This window comes from Salvelinus alpinus, chromosome 21 (assembly GCF_045679555.1).
Source record: "Salvelinus alpinus chromosome 21, SLU_Salpinus.1, whole genome shotgun sequence".
In the NCBI taxonomy this organism is placed as follows: domain Eukaryota; kingdom Metazoa; phylum Chordata; class Actinopteri; order Salmoniformes; family Salmonidae; genus Salvelinus; species Salvelinus alpinus.
The window spans coordinates 38,557,244-38,576,252 of record NC_092106.1 but is presented as its reverse complement, the minus strand read 5'-3'; the positions used below and the strand labels follow the sequence as shown (position 1 = coordinate 38,576,252).

The 19,009-nt window shown below is 42.1% G+C and overlaps 1 protein-coding gene across 1 annotated transcript in view; it reads right to left on the bottom strand.

Moving 5' to 3' along the window:
- The window catches only part of LOC139548503 (calsyntenin-2-like), a 450,777-nt gene that overhangs the window by 50,767 nt on the left and 381,001 nt on the right, over positions 1-19,009 (bottom strand). Inside the window, exons 6-8 of the mRNA XM_071358196.1 lie at positions 10,366-10,551; positions 7,448-7,705; positions 7,120-7,241 (exon numbers count right to left, since the gene is read on the bottom strand). Coding sequence (XP_071214297.1) covers positions 7,120-7,241; positions 7,448-7,705; positions 10,366-10,551 — 566 coding nt within the window. The remainder of the gene's footprint in view (positions 1-7,119; positions 7,242-7,447; positions 7,706-10,365; positions 10,552-19,009) is intronic.

The window sequence follows — 19,009 nt, the reverse complement described above, 5'->3', positions numbered from 1 at the left end:
AGTCTTAACAGGTAGTCTTAACAGGCAATGTTAACAAGTAGTCTTAACAGGTAGTGTCAACAGGTTGTCTTAACAGGCAGTCTTAACAGGCAGTCTTAACAGGTATTCTTAACAGGTAGTATTAACAGGTAGTCTTAACAGGCAATGTTAACAAGTAGTCTTAACAGGTAGTGTCAACAGGTTGTCTTAACAGGTATTCTTAACATGCAGTCTTAACAGGTAGTCTTAACAGGTATTCTTAACAGGTAGTATTAACAGGTAGTCTTAACAGGCAGTGTTAACAAGTAGTCTTAACAGGTAGTGTCAACAGGTTGTCTTAACAGGTAGTGTCAACAGGTTGTCTTAACAGATAGTCTTAACAGGCAGTGTTAACAAGTTGTCTTAACAGGTAGTGTCAACAGGTTGTCTTAACAGGTAGTGTCAACAGGTTGTCTTAACAGGTTGTCTTAACAGGCAGTCTTAACAGGCAGTCTTAACAGGCAGTGTTAACAAGTTGTCTTAACAGGTAGTGTAAACAGGTCATGTTAACTAGTGCTAACAGTCTCCCATGACTGCATTTAAAACACACCACTCCTGACTATCTTGTTCTATTCCAAGGCTCCAGTGTTGTAAAAGTGACTGAACCATCCCCTGTGTGTTTTTCTGATTGCTTTCATTTAAAAGTCTACTCCGTTTTCATGGAATCGCCCCCAGGAAATGATGTCACTTAGACATTCAATTTCCACACACAGCTGAGACACCGTTTATATCCAAATTATCAGAGGTTGTCTTTCTCTGTCTGGTTTTTCTTTCTCACTTTCAGTCATGCATATTTTCTATTATTTCCTCGTCCTAAACCGCCAGATGACATGCTCCATTCAGTCACAAATTGTTGGATGTTTCCTAGACCTTTCAACAGGAATTACAATCTACATTCATGGATGTCTATACCAAACATTAGAAACACCTTCCTAATATTGAGTTGCACCTCCACCTTTTGCCCTCAGAACAGCTTCAATTCGTCAGGGCATGGACTCAACAAGGTGTCCACAGGGATGCTGGCCCATGTTGACTCCAATACTTCCTACGGTTGTGTCAATTTGGCTGGATGTCCTTTGGGTTCTGGACCATTCTTGATACAAACGGGAAACTGTTGAGCATAAAAAACCCAGGAGTGTTGCAGTTCTTGACACACTCAAACTGGTGCACCTGGCACCTACTACCATACCCTGTTCAAAGGCAATTCAATATTTTGTCTTGCCCATTCACTCTCTGAATGGCACACATACACAATCATGTCGGTATTGTCTCAGCTTAAAAATCCTTCTTTAACCTTCATCTACACTGATTGTAGTGAATTTAACAAGTGACATCAATAAGGGATAATAGCTTTCACCTGGAGTCACCTGGTCAGTCATGGAAAGGTGTTCTTAATGTTTTGTACACTCAGTGTATGATCTGTGCTATACACAGCATGTCCAGTGTAGTCCAAGTTGTTCAAGTTAAAAGGGAACTTCATGTTCATCATCTCCAGTACCACCCCAACATATGTCAAAATGGTGCATTTCTATGTTTTGTAGTAAAAAATATAGAGGAAAATAAGTATTTCCAATGACATTGTTAACCAATTAGTAGACAATGCCTACTCACAATTGGTGAAAATCACACGATGCACACCGATGATGTCATTGGAAACACTTATCTTTCTGTATATTTTTTACTACAAAACATAGAACAAGGCCATTTTCACATTAGGCTCTATACTCTAAAAGTTTGGATTTGAATTCAAACAATTACTATGAAGTTAAAGTGTAGACTGTCAGATTTAACTTGAAGGTATTTTCATACATATCGGGTGAACCATTTAGAAATGACAGCAGTTTTTCTACATAGTCACCCTATTCTAGGGGAGCAAAAGTATTGGGACAAATTCACTTATATGTGTATTAAAGTAATAAAAAGTCTGTAGTCCCATGTTCATAGCACAAAATTACTACATCAAGCTTATGACTCTACACATTTGTCACGGCCGTCGTAAGAAGCGGACCAAGGTGCAGCGTGGTGAGCGTACATATTCCTTTTATTAAGAAAATGACGCCAACAAAAACAATAAACAATACAAAAACGACGTGAAGTTTAAGGGCTATGTGCCACAAACAAAGTTAACCTCCCACAAAGACGGGTGGGAAAAAGGGCTACCTAGGTATGGTTCTCAATCAGAGACAACGATAGACAGCTGTCCCTGATTGAGAACCCTACCCTGCCAAAACATAGAAATACAAATAATAGAACTAAAGAACATAGAATACCCACCCCAAATCACACCCTGACCAAACCAAATAGAGACATAAAAAGGATCTCTAAGGTCAGGGCGTGACAACATTTGTTGGATGCATTTGCTGTTTGTTTTGGTTGTGTTTCAGATTATTCTGTGCCCAATAGAAATGAATGGTAAATCATGTTCTGTGTCATTTTGGAGTCATTTTTACTGTAAATAAGCGTAGGATATGTTTCTAAACACTTCTTAGTGAATGTGGACGCTACCATGATTACGGATAATCCTGAATGAATCGTGAATAATGACAGTTACAGACGCACAATATCATACCCCCAAGACATGCTAACCTCTCACCATTACAGTAACGGGGTAGCACCCACATTCATGTAGAGGGGGGGGGGGGGGGGTTGGAGGTATTGATAAGTACATTTTTGTTTAGAGACACATAATGAGGAGAGAGGTGATACTAGTCTTACTGAAAAAAAATCGAATCAAAGTTTATTGGTCACATACACGTGTTTAGCAGACGTCATTATGGGTGTAGCGAAATGCTTGTGTTCCTAGCTCCAACATTGCAGTAATATCTAACAATTAAGAAATATATAAAATTTATGACGAGCAATCTCGGAGTGGCATTGACTAAAATACAGTAGAATTGAATACAGTATATACATATGAGATGAGTAAAGCAGTATGTAAACATTGTTAAAGTGACTAGTGTTCCATTATTAAAGTGACCAGTGATTCCATGTCTATGCATATATGGCAGCAGCCTCTAAGGTGCAGGGTTGATTAACCGGTTGGTAGCTGGCTAGTGATGGCTATTTAACAGTGAGTTAGAAACTGTCTTTCATTATCTCGGTCCCAGCTTTGATGCACCTGTACGGACCTCGCCTTCTGGATGGTAGCGGGGTGAACAGGCCGTGGCTCGGGTGGTTGATGTTCTTGATCTTTTTGGCCTTCCTGTGACATCGGGTGCTGTAGGTGTCCTGGAGGGCAGGCAGTGTGCTCCCGGTGATGTGTTGGGCAGACCGCACCACCATCTGGAGAGCCCTGCGGTTGCGGGCAGTGCAGTTGCCGTACCAGGCGGTGATACAGCCCGACAGAATGCTCTCAATTGTGCATCTGTGAAATGTTCTCCCCTGAGGTTTAAGAGACTATCTCTATCAGTATACTCCAGGGATCATCAACTAGATTCAGCTGCAGGAAAATCTTATCTTGAGTGCATAGTCAGGAAGCCACACCATAATTACAAAAAAATTGGAGAGAGAGAGAGAGAGAGAGAGAGAGAGAGAGAGAGAGAGAGAGAGAGAGAGAGAGAGAGAGAGAGAGAGAGAGAGAGAGAGAGAGAGAGAGAGAGAGAGAGAGAGAGAGAGAGAGAGAGAGAGAGAGAGAGAGAGAGAGAGAGAGAGAGAGAGAGAGAGAGAGAGAGAGAGAGAGAGAGAGAGAGAGAGAGAGAGAGAGAGAGAGAGAGAGAGAGAGAGAGAGAGAGAGAGAGAGAGAGAGAGAGAGAGAGAGAGATAATGTGCCATGTCTTGTCTAACTGTGTTTGTTCTGGAATGTTACAGAACTTCTCCAGACGGTGATTAACAAGTGGTCAACCCCGGTCACAAGGTCACGCTCTGACCCCCGGTCCTTCCTCAAGCGATCTGTCCTCAAATTACCCAGCAGCCCCAGTACTCTGCCTCTCACTGCCCGGCTTCAGCTGCTAGTCTCTTTTGTCCAATCAGAGAGCTGCGTTCAGGGTCTGGAGACTAACAATAAGCGTGACCAGGCCAACCTTGAGATAGACACATCCTCAGGCGAGAGGGAGCTGCTGCTGTCACCCACCCACACACTGTACATGAACACATATGTCAGCCCGCTAGGTTTGGCCAAGAGTCAATGTAGCTACAGACAAACATACAGGCCCTTGCAAAAGTATTCATCCCCCTTGGCGTTTTTCCTATTTTGTTGCATTACAACCTGTAATTTAAATGGATTTTAAAACTCACGGACCAGGCATGGAGGGCATTAATCAGAGAAACAACAAAGAGACCAAAGATAACCCTGAAGGAGCTGCAAAGCTCCACAGCGGAGATTGGAGTATCTGTCCATGGGACCACTTTAAGCCGTACACTCCACAGAGCTGGGAGTTTATAAGAGAGTGGCCAGAAAAAAGCCATTGCTTAAAGAAAAAAATAAGCAAACACATTTGGTGTTCGCCAAAAGGCATGTGGGAGACTCCCCAAACATATGTAAGAAGGCACTCTGGTCAGATGAGACTAAAATTAAGCTTTTTGGGCATCAAAGAAAATGCTATGTCTGGCGCAAACCCAACACCTCTCATCCCCCCGAGAACACCATCCTCTGTAGCCGATGTGAGTAAGACCTTTAAACAGGTCAACATTCATAAGGCTGCGGGGCCAGACGGATTACCAGGACGTGTACTCTGGGCATGGGCTGACCAACTGGCAGGTGTCTTCACTGACATTTTCAACATGTCCCTGATTGAGTCTGTAATACCAACATGTTTCAAGCAGACCACCATAGTCCTTGTGCCCAAGTGAGGGTAGGTAGCAACACATCTGTCATGCTGATCCTCAACACTGGAGCCCCTCAGGGGTGCATGCTCAGTCCCCTCCTATAGTCCCTGTTCATCCACGACTGCATGGCCAGGCACGACTCCAACACCCTCATTAAGTTTGCAGATGAAACAACAGTGGTAGGCCTGATCACCGACAAAAACGAGACAGCCTATAGGGAGGAGGTCAGAAACCTGGCCGGGTGGTGCCAGAATAACAACCTATCCCTCAACATAACCAAGATGAAAGAGATGATTGTGGACTACAGGAAAAGGAGGACCGAGCATGCCCCCATTCTCATCGATGGGGCTGTAGTGGAGCAGGTTGAGAGCTTCAAGTTCCTCGGTGTCCACATCACCAACAAACTAGAATGGTCCAAACACACCAAGACAGTCATGAAGAGGGCACGACAAACCCTATTTCCCCTCAGGAAACTAAAAAGATTTGGTATGGGTCCTTAGGTCCTCAAAAGGTTCTACAGCTGCAACATCGAGAGCATCCTGACTGGTTGCATCACTGCCTGGTACGGCTTCTGCTCGGCCTCCGACCGTAAGGCACTACAGAGGGTAGTGCGTACGGCCCAGTACATCACTGGGACTAAGCTGCCTGCCATCCAGGACCTCTACACCAGGCGGTGTCAGAAGAAGGCCCTAAAAATTGTCAAAGACCCCAGCCACCCCAGTCATAGACTGTTCGCTCTACTACCGCATGACAAGTGGTACCAGAGTGCCAAGTCTAGGACCAAAAGGCTTCTCAACAGTTTTTACCCCCAAGCCATAAGACTCCTGAACAGGTAATCAAATGGCTATCCGAACTATTTGCATTGTGTGCTCCCCCAACCCCTCTTTTACGCTGCTGCTACTCTCTGTTTATCATATATGCATCGTCACTTTAACAATACATTCATGTACATACTACCTCAATCAGCCCGACTAACCGGTGCCTGTATATAGCCTCGCTACTGTTATAGCCTCGCTACTGTTATTTTTCACTGTCTTTTTACTGTTGTTTTATTTCTTTACTTACCTATTGGTCCCCTAACACTTTTTATTTTTTACAAATTGCACGGTTGGTTAGAGCCTATAAGTAAGCATTTCACTGTAAGGTCTACACCTGTTGTATTCGGCGCACATGACAAATAAACTTTGATTTGATTTTACTTGATCCCCACAGTGAAGCATGGTGGTGGCAGCATCATGCTGTGGGGATGTTTTTCATCGCCAGGGACTGGGAAACTGGTCAGAATTGAAGGAATGATGGATGGCGCTAAATACTGGGAAATTCTTGAAGGAAACCTGTTTCAGTCTTTGAGAGATTTGAGACTTGAGTCCTGCTGGAAGGAAGTTCACCTTCCAGCAGGACAATGATCGTAAGCATACTGCTAAAGCAACACTCGAGTGGTTTATGGGGAAACATTTAAATGTCTTGGAATGGCCTAGTCAAAGCCCAGACCTCAATCCAATTGAGAACCTGTGGTATGACTTAAAGATTGCTGGACACCAGCGGAACCAATCCAACTTGAAGGAGCTGGATCAGTTTAGCCCTGAAGAATGGGTTAAAATCTCAGTGGCTAGATGTGCCAAGCTTATAGAGACATACCCCAAGAGACTTGCAGCTGTAATTGCTGCAAAAGGTGGCTCTACAAAGTAATGACTGGGGTGGTGAATAGTTATGCACGCTCATGTTTTCCGTTTTTTTGTTTTATTTCTTGTTTGTTTCACAAGAAAAAATATTTTGTATCTTTAAAGTGTTGTGTAAATGAAATTAAACAAACCCCCCCAAAATACATGTGTATTCCAGGTTGTAAGGCAACAAAATAGGAAACATTCCAAGGGGGTGAATAATTTCGCAAGCTACTGTATCCTCACCGCCAGCCCCCCTTCATCCCCAGAGGAAACACACACACACACACACACACACACACACACACACACACACACACACACACACACACACACACACACACACACACACACACACACACACACACACACACACACACACACACACACACACACACTAGTGAAGGACATATTTTCAATAGAGATGGTCTTCATATGTCCAGGTCTAAAACAGTCTCAACTGCTCTGTGCATCGAGGCTGCTAGAGAGGTTCTGGGATGAAGGACTTTAGGTGTTGATCAAGAGCCTCTAGAGGGAGTGGTTGGTCCAGGCCATCTGAACATCACATCATGTTTCATAGACAGCACACTCGTAAGGACAAGTTGTCCCTCTTTAGTGGTACAGTACATTACAAATGAATATCGCTGACGTACACAAAGTCTACTGTGTAGCCTACCTGCTCCAGTTTCCAGTGGAACTCTGCAGGTCTGAAGGTGTCCACCTGGGTGAAGTCTCTCCGGAGCAGGAAGACCAGACGACAGTTATGGACGTAAAGGGAGTAGTGGTGTCTGTTCATCTCTGGAGAGGGGATGAAGAAAGAGAAGAGTGCGTAAATGTAACACACCTTCCCTAAAATGACCACAACCTTTGAATTAAGACCCCTTCTCTTAAGTGAAGATAAACCCATTCAATGTTCCCGCCCCTCTCCACACAGCCCTTCCCACTTTACTTCTCTCCCAGCCACACCTCTCTCTTCCCTCCTACCTTCCTTCCCCTCTTCTCACCTGTTTTATCAGAGTTGCAGAGCAGGGTCTCTTTCTCCGCCCTCAGTCCAGGAGTGGGTCCATGCTTCATCCACGTGGCGATGGTGAACTGATCCGTCAGGTTCTGTGGTACCATCTGGTCAGGAATCTTTGCCGCTTGCCGCCCGTCAAACCGGAAGATGAGGTCGCTGTCCCGCCCACTGTCCGTCACAAGGGACGCCGTCCAATTGGTGGAGACGCTGGGGGCGGGGAGAAGGTCTGTGCTGCCCGACGAGGCCCCTGGGTAATTGTTGCCGTGGGAACAGATAAGGAAGCACAACAACACATGACTGTAAATACCAATCAACACAGATGGTTCAGACTGACCTTGGCTATGATCACTTATGAATAAGCCAGAGGCCCAGGCTTAAAGTGTAAACGATGTTCAGAGATTGATAGTGGATGTGACTATTGATTTGTGACAAATGAAACAGACTTTCAGAGGTAGGAGTGGATGAGAGTCATCAGAAGCCATGGCCATGCATAGAGTACATACTGCTTTATCTACCTCCATGCATAGAGTACATACTGCTTTATCTACCTCCATGCATAGAGTACATACTGCTTTATCTACCTCCATGCATAGAGTACATACTGCTTTATCTATCTCCATGCATAGAGTACATACTGCTTTATCTACCTCCATGCATAGAGTACATACTGCTTTATCTACCTCCATGCATAGAGTACATACTGCTTTATCTACCTCCATGCATAGAGTACATACTGCTTTATCTACCTCCATGCATAGAGTACATACTGCTTTATCTACCTCCATGCATAGAGTACATACTGCTTTATCTACCTCCATGCATAGAGTACATACTGCTTTATCTACCTCCATGCATAGAGTACATACTGCTTTATCTACCTCCATGCATAGAGTACATACTGCTTTATCTACCTCCATGCATAGAGTACATACTGCTTTATCTACCTCCATGCATAGAGTACATACTGCTTTATCTACCTCCATGCATAGAGTACATACTGCTTTATCTACCTCCATGCATAGAGTACATACTGCTTTATCTATCTCCATGCATAGAGTACATACTGCTTTATCTACCTCCATGCATAGAGTACATACTGCTTTATCTACCTCCATGCATAGAGTACATACTGCTTTATCTACCTCCATGCATAGAGTACATACTGCTTTATCTACCTCCATGCATAGAGTACATACTGCTTTATCTACCTCCATGCATAGAGTACATACTGCTTTATCTACCTCCATGCATAGAGTACATACTGCTTTATCTACCTCCATGCATAGAGTACATACTGCTTTATCTACCTCCATGCATAGAGTACATACTGCTTTATCTACGACTCCATGCATAGAAGTACATACTGGACTTTATGCTACCTCCATGCAATAGAGTACATACTGCTTTATACTACCTCCAGTGTCATAGCGAGTATATACTGCTTTATCTACCTCACATGCATACCGAGTACATACATGCTTTATCTACCTCCATGCATAGAGTACATATCTGCTTTATCTATCCTCTCATGACACTAAGAAACATACAGAACACCATGGTAATGGAAAGAAAGAAGGGATGGCTGGAATTCATGTTGTTTTCAGTGTTAATAACGAGTGATAATTCCCCACACAACCAATGGCAGACAGGCTGTTAACATTGCCGGAGCAAGAGACGTAGGTTGTATATGGGAGTCCTTTCAACAGTGAAAACAAACCGAATCACGTCAGAACATTCAAATCAATGAAGCTTCAAATGTCATATTATATATATCATGTTCTACAATGTCATCTTATCTCTCATCTCTCTCTCTGTCTCTCTCTCTCTCTCTCTCTCTCTCTCTCTCTCTCTCTCTCTCTCTCTCTCTCTCTCTCTCTCTCTCTCTCTCTCTCTCTCTCTCTCTCTCTCTCTCTCTCTCTCGTGTTTTCAACGCCCACTCCATATCTTCTTGATAAACATAACTCTGGCCTGGTCACAGTGCTCCTCTGCAGCGCTAACATACCCCGACTAACATACAGCGCAATTGACTTTTGTGCCCTCACTCCCACTGTAACAGTGTAGGGCCTAAGTAATGCCTTATTATACATGTTTATAACACAGCTATTACGTGGTGACAGTAGTACCTCCAAAACCCAGCAACGCTCCAAATGAACCACATTGATACAATATGACCCATCGCTCTGGTATATCTGTTCATCCAGATAGACAATTGAAACATGCATCTGTTAGTTTTCCACTAATAACAGGATATCAGCGCATTAATTAATGTTTTTTTTCCTGCCTGTCTGTAATGTCCTGTTTCTCCCCGCCTGCTATTCATGGCTTCGTAGAGGTTCTGACTTGCAGTGATTAGATTCTGTGGGTAAATAGATGCGTGGAGGCTTCCCTCCCTCAGTTCTCCCTCTCCGCCTGCAGCCCTGCCACCGCCGCCAAGCACAGCCCAACATTCTGTTTGCAGATGTCTTTGTACATTATCTCAAATTGATTGTGCTTTAAAAAAGCAATTACAATGTATTCTATTTGGTATCAGTTAATGACTATGGGAGGCTTTGAAAAGGCTCTTTAGCGGTGAACCATGCATATAGAGAGGGAGAGGGAGAGGGAGAGGGAGGGGGAGGGAGGGAGAGGGAGAGGGAGGGAGGGAGGGAGGGAGGGAGAGGGAGGGAGGGAGGGAGGGAGGGAGTTATGCATTCAGATAAGGGTCTAGCGAGTTTAACTGGTGTTCTTATTAAGAGTGTTGTAGGCTATTGACTGGCACAGGACTAGTCATTTAGGGCGCTTCAGTCTGATGATTTCTGGACTGACTCTGTTCTGTTATGCAACGAATCTCTAATTGTAAATCAAGTGAAATACATTGACTTACCTATGACCATGTATAGAGAAATATGTATCCCATGAGGTACGTACCACAGAGTTTCTGCAGAGACTTCTCAGAGTAGGTCTCCCGGTCGCAGCCCTTCCCAATATGGCTGGTCTGTAGCTCCACCACGGTCCTCACTGAGGAGAGAGGTCCTCCACACGTCTCCAGATGCATCTTGGGAAACAACTGCTTGCTGCCAGTGCCTGGCTCATAGTCCACTCTTTTGTTCCAGCCTAGGAACGTCACAAGACACAATGGTTAGGGGTGGGGGAGTGTGTGTGTGTGTGTGTGTGTAAGAGAGAGAATGAGAGAGAGAAATAAAGAGAGAGTAAGAGATAAGAGAGAATAACAGTAGAGGAGAATAAGAGAGGTGGAACCAGGAAGAGAATTAGTGTCAGTGTGATCTTGGATGTGAATATATGGTCCTTCGAGCTGGAGAACCGAAAATTGCATTGTCTGAAGATTTTTGCAATGTATGGTTTTGTGCCCATTCCTGCCTTGTAGGACCTCCATAAAAAGGCGACAGCCCATTCCAGAGTTTTATGCGGTCAATAAAATGTCTAATAATGTGAATCAATGGCGTTATCCACTGTACAGTATTGTGCTCACTAAATCACTGTGACATTAATAAAATGTAGAGTGTTCAGACAGACCTGCTCGCTCACAGTGCAGCGTGTGTTTGTGTGCTTCCTAGTCACCTTGGTTACTGCATGCTTTAGTGTGTACAGAATGGTGTGTGTGTGTGTATTTGTGTGTTTTTCAGTTTGGGTATTTTGAGATGCACTACATTTCTATGTGTGTGTTAGTGTGTGTGTGTAGGGTGCGCATGGTGTGCTGTGTGCATTTGTAGTGTCTATTCTGCAGTGTGTGTAACTAAGAAAAACAGGCAGCCAGAGAGAGGCAGGCTGAAAGAACCATGCAGGCAGAGCTGAACAGAAACACTGACTGGATAAGAAGGGAAACAGCATGTCGCTACCCTGTGGACTGTTAAATCTGTCACGTTCACTTCCTCACACACAAACACACACTCCCTGCGCTCGTTAACACACACACACACACACACACACCACCAACAGGTTTTGTTGTGGTTTGGTTCGATGCAAGAAAACGACTCTCTCCAGCCCAAACACAAAACAGACAGGCAGACAGACAGACTAACAACCCCACAACAGTGATTGGCTGCTGGCAGAAGCTGTGTGGTTGTTGTCTACCTGCTGTCTGCACTGCAACACAAACAGTTGTTTCTATTCCCTTCTCTCTGGGAAATTACCTTTCTTCTGGATTTCTTGTTTTTTTTCTCTCCACGTTTTATCAGTTGAGAAAGTGACTTGGCACATTTGGCTCATCAGAGTTCATATTCCCGCTCACATAGTAGTTCTGAGCGATTAGCGGTATTTGAGGTTCGGTTTCAGTTCGATTATGAAAATATGTCAGTTGTTGTGTATATTACATTTGTTTTATCTGATAACTGACTTTATTATTTCATTCCAAGTCATCATCTCTATAGAGCTGCTGCCTACGCTGTCTGACAAAATCACTATTTTACTAGTTCTTCAAAGTTAATAAGGCATACTTTTATGACTGCTGAATACCAACTATCAATCACTTAGATTATGTATTTTCAGGTAGAGATACTGTACCTCAGTTCATTTTGGTTAATCACTCAGCCCTATCATATAAGTTCATATTCCTTTTCATATAGGTTCATATACAGACTCATTACCATACTCATATAGAGGATGATTGAGGTCAGTGATGGCAAGGCGGTGAATGTGGGGCCCTGCCGGGACTCTGTGTGACTGAGCTGTTCCATTTGTGTCCCTGCTAAATCATTTACTCCTATTCATGAGGCACGGCATGGAGCCGCAGCTCGCTCTGCCTCGCTCTGCCTCGCTCTGCCTCGCTACAAACACTCTTTCACACAGAAACAGACACAAACACAGACACACATGCATATTTCCTTTTTTTTTTTACCCCTTTTTCTCCCCAATTTTGTGATATCCAATTGGTAGTTACAGTCTTGTGTCATTGCTTCAACTCCTGTACGTACTCGGGAGAGGCGAAAGTCAAGAGCCGTGCGTCCTCCGAAACGCAACCCAACCAAGCCGCACTGCTTCTTGACACAATGCCCACTTAACCCGGAAGCCAGCCACACCAATGTGTCAGAGGAAACTCCGTACACCTGGCGACCGTGCACTGCGCCTGGCCCGCCACAGGAGTCACTAGTGCGCGATGGGGACATCCCTGCCAGCCAAACCCTCCCCTAACTCCAACGACGCTGGGCCAATTGTGCGCCGCCCCATGGGTCTCCTAGTTGCGGCCGGATGCGACAGAGTCTGGACTCGAACCCAGAGTCTCTAGTGGCACAGCTAGCACTGCGAATCAGTGCCTTAGACCACCGCGCCACTCGGGAGGCCACACACATGCATATTGACAACACACACAACACTCCACATACACTGCTGCTACTCTGTTTATTATCGATCCTGATTGCTAGTCACCTTAACCCCAACCTACATGTACATATTACCTCAATCACCTCAACTACCCCGTACCCCTGCACATTGGTTCGGTACCGGTACTCCTTGTATATAGCCTCGTTATTGTTATTTATTGTTAATATTTTCTATTTTTATTACCTTATTTTCTTACTTTCAACTCTGCATTGTTGGGAAAGGGCTCGTAAGTAAGCATTTCCCACTAAAGTCTATACCTGTTGTATTCAGTGCATGTCACAAATACAACTTGATTTGATTTGGAATACTGTGTGATGTTTCATTCCAACACAAAAATAAACCAATGGAACATGATGTAGTGACATGTAATGCTATGAGAGAGAGAAAACCTAACGCTTGTGTAACCCTGAACAACACGTTACTCCAGTCCTGTCAAGATGCAGAAGCATCCACAGCAAGGCATAGATGTTACACTGTAATACACTGTCTCTCATAGATGTTACACTGTAATACACTGTCTCTCATAGATGTTACACTGTAATACACTGCCTCTCATAGATGTTACACTGTAATACACTGTCTCTCATAGATGTTACACTGTAATACACTGTCTCTCATAGATGTTACACTATGTTACACTGTAATACACTGTCTCTCATAGATGTTACATCATAATACACTGTCTCTCATAGATGTTACACTGTAATACACTGCCTCTCATAGATGTTACACTGTAATACACTGCCTCTCACAGATGTTACACTGTAATACACTGTCTCTCACAGATGTTACATTGTAATACACTGCCTCTCATAGATGTTACACTGTAATACACTGCCTCTCATAGATGTTACACTGTAATACACTGTCTCTCATAGATGTTACACTGTAATACACTGCCTCTCACAGATGTTACATTGTAATACACTGTCTCTCATAGATGTTACACTGTAATACACTGCCTCTCACAGATGTTACACTGTAATACACTGTCTCTTATAGATGTTACACTGTAATACACTGCCTCTCATAGATGTTACACTGTAATACACTGTCTCTCATAGATGTTACACTGTAATACACTGTCTCTCATAGATGTTACACTGTAATACACTGTCTCTCATAGATGTTACACTGTAATGCCCTGTCTCTCATAGATGTTACACTGTAATGCACTGTCTCTCATAGATGTTACACTGTAATACACTGTCTCTCATAGATGTTACACTGTAATACACTGCCTCTCATAGATGTTACACTGTAATACACTGCCTCTCATAGATGTTACACTGTAATACACTGTCTCTCATAGATGTTACATGGTAATACACTGTCTCTCATAGATGTTACACTGTAATACACTGTCTCTCATAGATGTTACATTGTAATACACTGTCTCTCATAGATGTTGCACTGTAATACACTGCCTCTCACAGATGTTACATTGTAATACACTGTCTCTTATAGATGTTACACTGTAATACACTGCCTCTCATAGATGTTACACTGTAATACACTGTCTCTCATAGATGTTACACTGTAATACACTGTCTCTCATAGATGTTACACTGTAATGCACTGTCTCTCATAGATGTTACACTGTAATACACTGTCTCTCATAGATGTTACACTGTAATACACTGCCTCTCATAGATGTTACACTGTAATACACTGTCTCTCACAGATGTTACACTGTAATACATTGTCTCTCATAGATGTTACACTGTAATACACTGTCTCTCATAGATGTTACACTGTAATACACTGCCTCTCACAGATGTTACATTGTAATACACTGTCTCTTATAGATGTTACACTGTAATACACTGCCTCTCATAGATGTTACACTGTAATACACTGTCTCTCATAGATGTTACACTGTAATACACTGTCTCTCATAGATGTTACATGGTAATACACTGTCTCTCATAGATGTTACACTGTAATACACTGTCTCTCATAGATGTTACACTGTAATACACTGCCTCTCACAGATGTTACACTGTAATACACTGTCTCTCTTAGATGTTACACTGTAATGCACTGTCTCTCACATATGTTACACTGTAATACGCTGTCTCTCATAGATGTTACACTGTAATGCACTGTCTCTCACATATGTTACACTGTAATACACTGTCTCTCATAGATGTTACACTGTAATACACTGTCTCTCATAGATGTTACACTGTAATACACTGTCTCTCATAGATGTTACACTGTAATACACTGTCTCTCATAGATGTTACATGGTAATACACTGTCTCTCATAGATGTTACACTGTAATACACTGTCTCTCATAGATGTTACATTGTAATACACTGTCTCTCATAGATGTTGCACTGTAATACACTGCCTCTCACAGATGTTACATTGTAATACACTGTCTCTTATAGATGTTACACTGTAATACACTGCCTCTCATAGATGTTACACTGTAATACACTGTCTCTCATAGATGTTACACTGTAATACACTGTCTCTCATAGATGTTACACTGTAATGCACTGTCTCTCATAGATGTTACACTGTAATACACTGTCTCTCATAGATGTTACACTGTAATACACTGTCTCTCATAGATGTTACACTGTAATACACTACCTCTCACAGATGATACACTGTAATACACCACCTCTCACAGATGATACACTGTAATACACTGTCTCTCATAGATGTTACACTGTAAAACACTGTCTCTCATAGATGTTACACTGTAATACACTTCCTCTCACAGATGTTACACTGTAATACACTGTCTCTAATAGATGTTAAACTGTAATACACTGTCTCTCATAGATGATACACTGTAATACACTGCCTCTCACAGATGTTACACTGTAATACACTGCCTCTCACAGATGATACACTGTAATACACTGTCTGTCATAGATGTTACACTGTAATACACTACCTCTCAGATGTTACACTGTAATACACTGTCTCTCACAGATGTTACATTGTAATACACTGCCTCTCATATATGTTACACTGTAATACACTGTCTCTCATAGATGTTACACTGTAATACACTGCCTTTCATAGATGTTACATGGTAATACACCGCCTCTCATAGATGTTACACTGTAATACACCACCTCTCATAGATGTTAAACTGTAATACACCGTCTCTCATAGATGTTACACTGTAATACACCACCTCTCTTAGATGTTACACTGTAATACACTGTCTCTCACAGATGTTACACTGTAATACACTGTCTCTCATAGATGTTACACTGTAATACACTGTCTCTCACAGATGTTACACTGTAATACACTGTCTCTCTTAGATGTTACACTGTAATACACTGTCTCTCACAGATGATACACTGTAATACACTGCCTCTCATAGATGTTACACTGTAATACACCACCTCTCATAGATGTTACACTGTAATACACCACCTCTAACAGATGATACACTGTAATACACTGCCTCTCATAGATGTTACACTGTAATACACCACCTCTCATAGATGTTACACTGTAATACACCACCTCTCTTAGATGTTACACTGTAATACACCGCCTCTCATAGATGTTACACTGTAATACACCACCTCTCTTAGATGTTACACTGTAATACACTGCCTCTCATAGATGTTACACTGTAATACACTGTCTCTCATAGATGTTACATGGTAATACACTGTCTCTCATAGATGTTACACTGTAATACACTGTCTCTCATAGATGTTACACTGTAATACACTGTCTCTCATAGATGTTACACTGTAATACACTGTCTCTCATAGATGTTACACTGTAATGCCCTGTCTCCCATAGATGTTACACTGTAATGCACTGTCTCTCATAGATGTTACACTGTAATACACTGTCTCTCATAGATGTTACACTGTAATACACTGCCTCTCATAGATGTTACACTGTAATACACTGCCTCTCATAGATGTTACACTGTAATACACTGTTTCTCATAGATGTTACATGGTAATACACTGTCTCTCATAGATGTTACACTGTAATACACTGTCTCTCACAGATGTTACATTGTAATACACTGTCTCTCATAGATGTTACACTGTAATACACTGCCTCTCACAGATGTTACACTGTAATACACTGTCTCTCTTAGATGTTACACTGTAATGCACTGTCTCTCACATATGTTACACTGTAATACACTGTCTCTCATAGATGTTACACTGTAATACACTGCCTCTCATAGATGTTACACTGTAATACACTGTCTCTCATAGATGTTACACTGTAATACACTGTCTCTCATAGATGTTAAACTGTAATACACTGTCTCTCATAGATGTTACACTGTAATACACTGGCTCTCACAGATGTTACATTGTAATACACTGTCTCTCATAGATGTTACACTGTAATACACTGTCTCTCATAGATGTTACACTGTAATACACTGCCTCTCACAGATGTTACACTGTAATACACTGTCTCTCATAGATGTTACACTGTAATACACTGTCTCTCATAGATGTTACACTGTAATACACTACCTCTCACAGATGATACACTGTAATACACCACCTCTCACAGATGATACACTGTAATACACTGTCTCTCATAGATGTTACACTGTAAAACACTGTCTCTCATAGATGTTACACTGTAATACACTGCCTCTCACAGATGTTACACTGTAATACACTGTCTCTAATAGATGTTAAACTGTAATACACTGTCTCTCATAGATGATACACTGTAATACACTGCCTCTCACAGATGTTACACTGTAATACACTGCCTCTCACAGATGATACACTGTAATACACTGTCTGTCATAGATGTTACACTGTAATACACTACCTCTCAGATGTTACACTGTAATACACTGTCTCTCACAGATGTTACATTGTAATACACTGCCTCTCATATATGTTACACTGTAATACACTGTCTCTCATAGATGTTACACTGTAATACACTGCCTTTCATAGATGTTACATGGTAATACACTGCCTCTCATAGATGTTACACTGTAATACACCACCTCTCATAGATGTTAAACTGTAATACACTGTCTCTCATAGATGTTACACTGTAATACACCGCCTCTCATAGATGTTACACTGTAATACACCACCTCTCATAGATGTTAAACTGTAATACACCGTCTCTCATAGATGTTACACTGTAATACACCACCTCTCTTAGATGTTACACTGTAATACACTGTCTCTCACAGATGTTACACTGTAATACACTGTCTCTCATAGATGTTACACTGTAATACACTGTCTCTCACAGATGTTACACTGTAATACACTGTCTCTCTTAGATGTTACACTGTAATACACTGTCTCTCACAGATGTTACACTGTAATACACTGTCTCTCATAGATGTTACACTGTAATACACTACCTCTAACAGATGATACACTGTAATACACTGCCTCTCATAGATGTTACACTGTAATACACCACCTCTCATAGATGTTACACTGTAATACACCACCTCTCATAGATGTTACACTGTAATACACCACCTCTCTTAGATGTTACACTGTAATACACTGCCTCTCATAGATGTTACACTGTAATACACCACCTCTCTTAGATGTTACACTGTAATACACTGCCCCTCATAGATGATACACTGTAATACACTGCCTCTCACAGATGCCACACTGTAATACACTGTCTCTCATAGATGTTACACTGTAATACACTACCTCTAACAGATGATACACTGTAATACACTGCCTCTCATAGATGTTACACTGTAATACACCACCTCTCATAGATGTTACACTGTAATACACTGTCTCTCACAGATGTTACACTGTAATACACTGTCTCTCATAGATGTTACACTGTAATACACTACCTCTAACAGATGATACACTGTAATACACTGCCTCTCATAGATGTTACACTGTAATACACCACCTCTCATAGATGTTACACTGTAATACACCACCTCTCATAGATGTTACACTGTAATACACCACCTCTCTTAGATGTTACACTGTAATACACTGCCTCTCATAGATGTTACACTGTAATACACCACCTCTCTTAGATGTTACACTGTAATACACTGCCTCTCACAGATGCCACACTGTAATACACTGCCTCTCACAGATGATACACTGTAATACACCACCTCTCTTAGATGTTACACTGTAATACACCACCTCTCTTAGATGTTACACTGTAATACACTGCCTCTCACAGATGATACACTGTAATACACCACCTCTCATAGATGTTACACTGTAATACACTGCCCCTCAT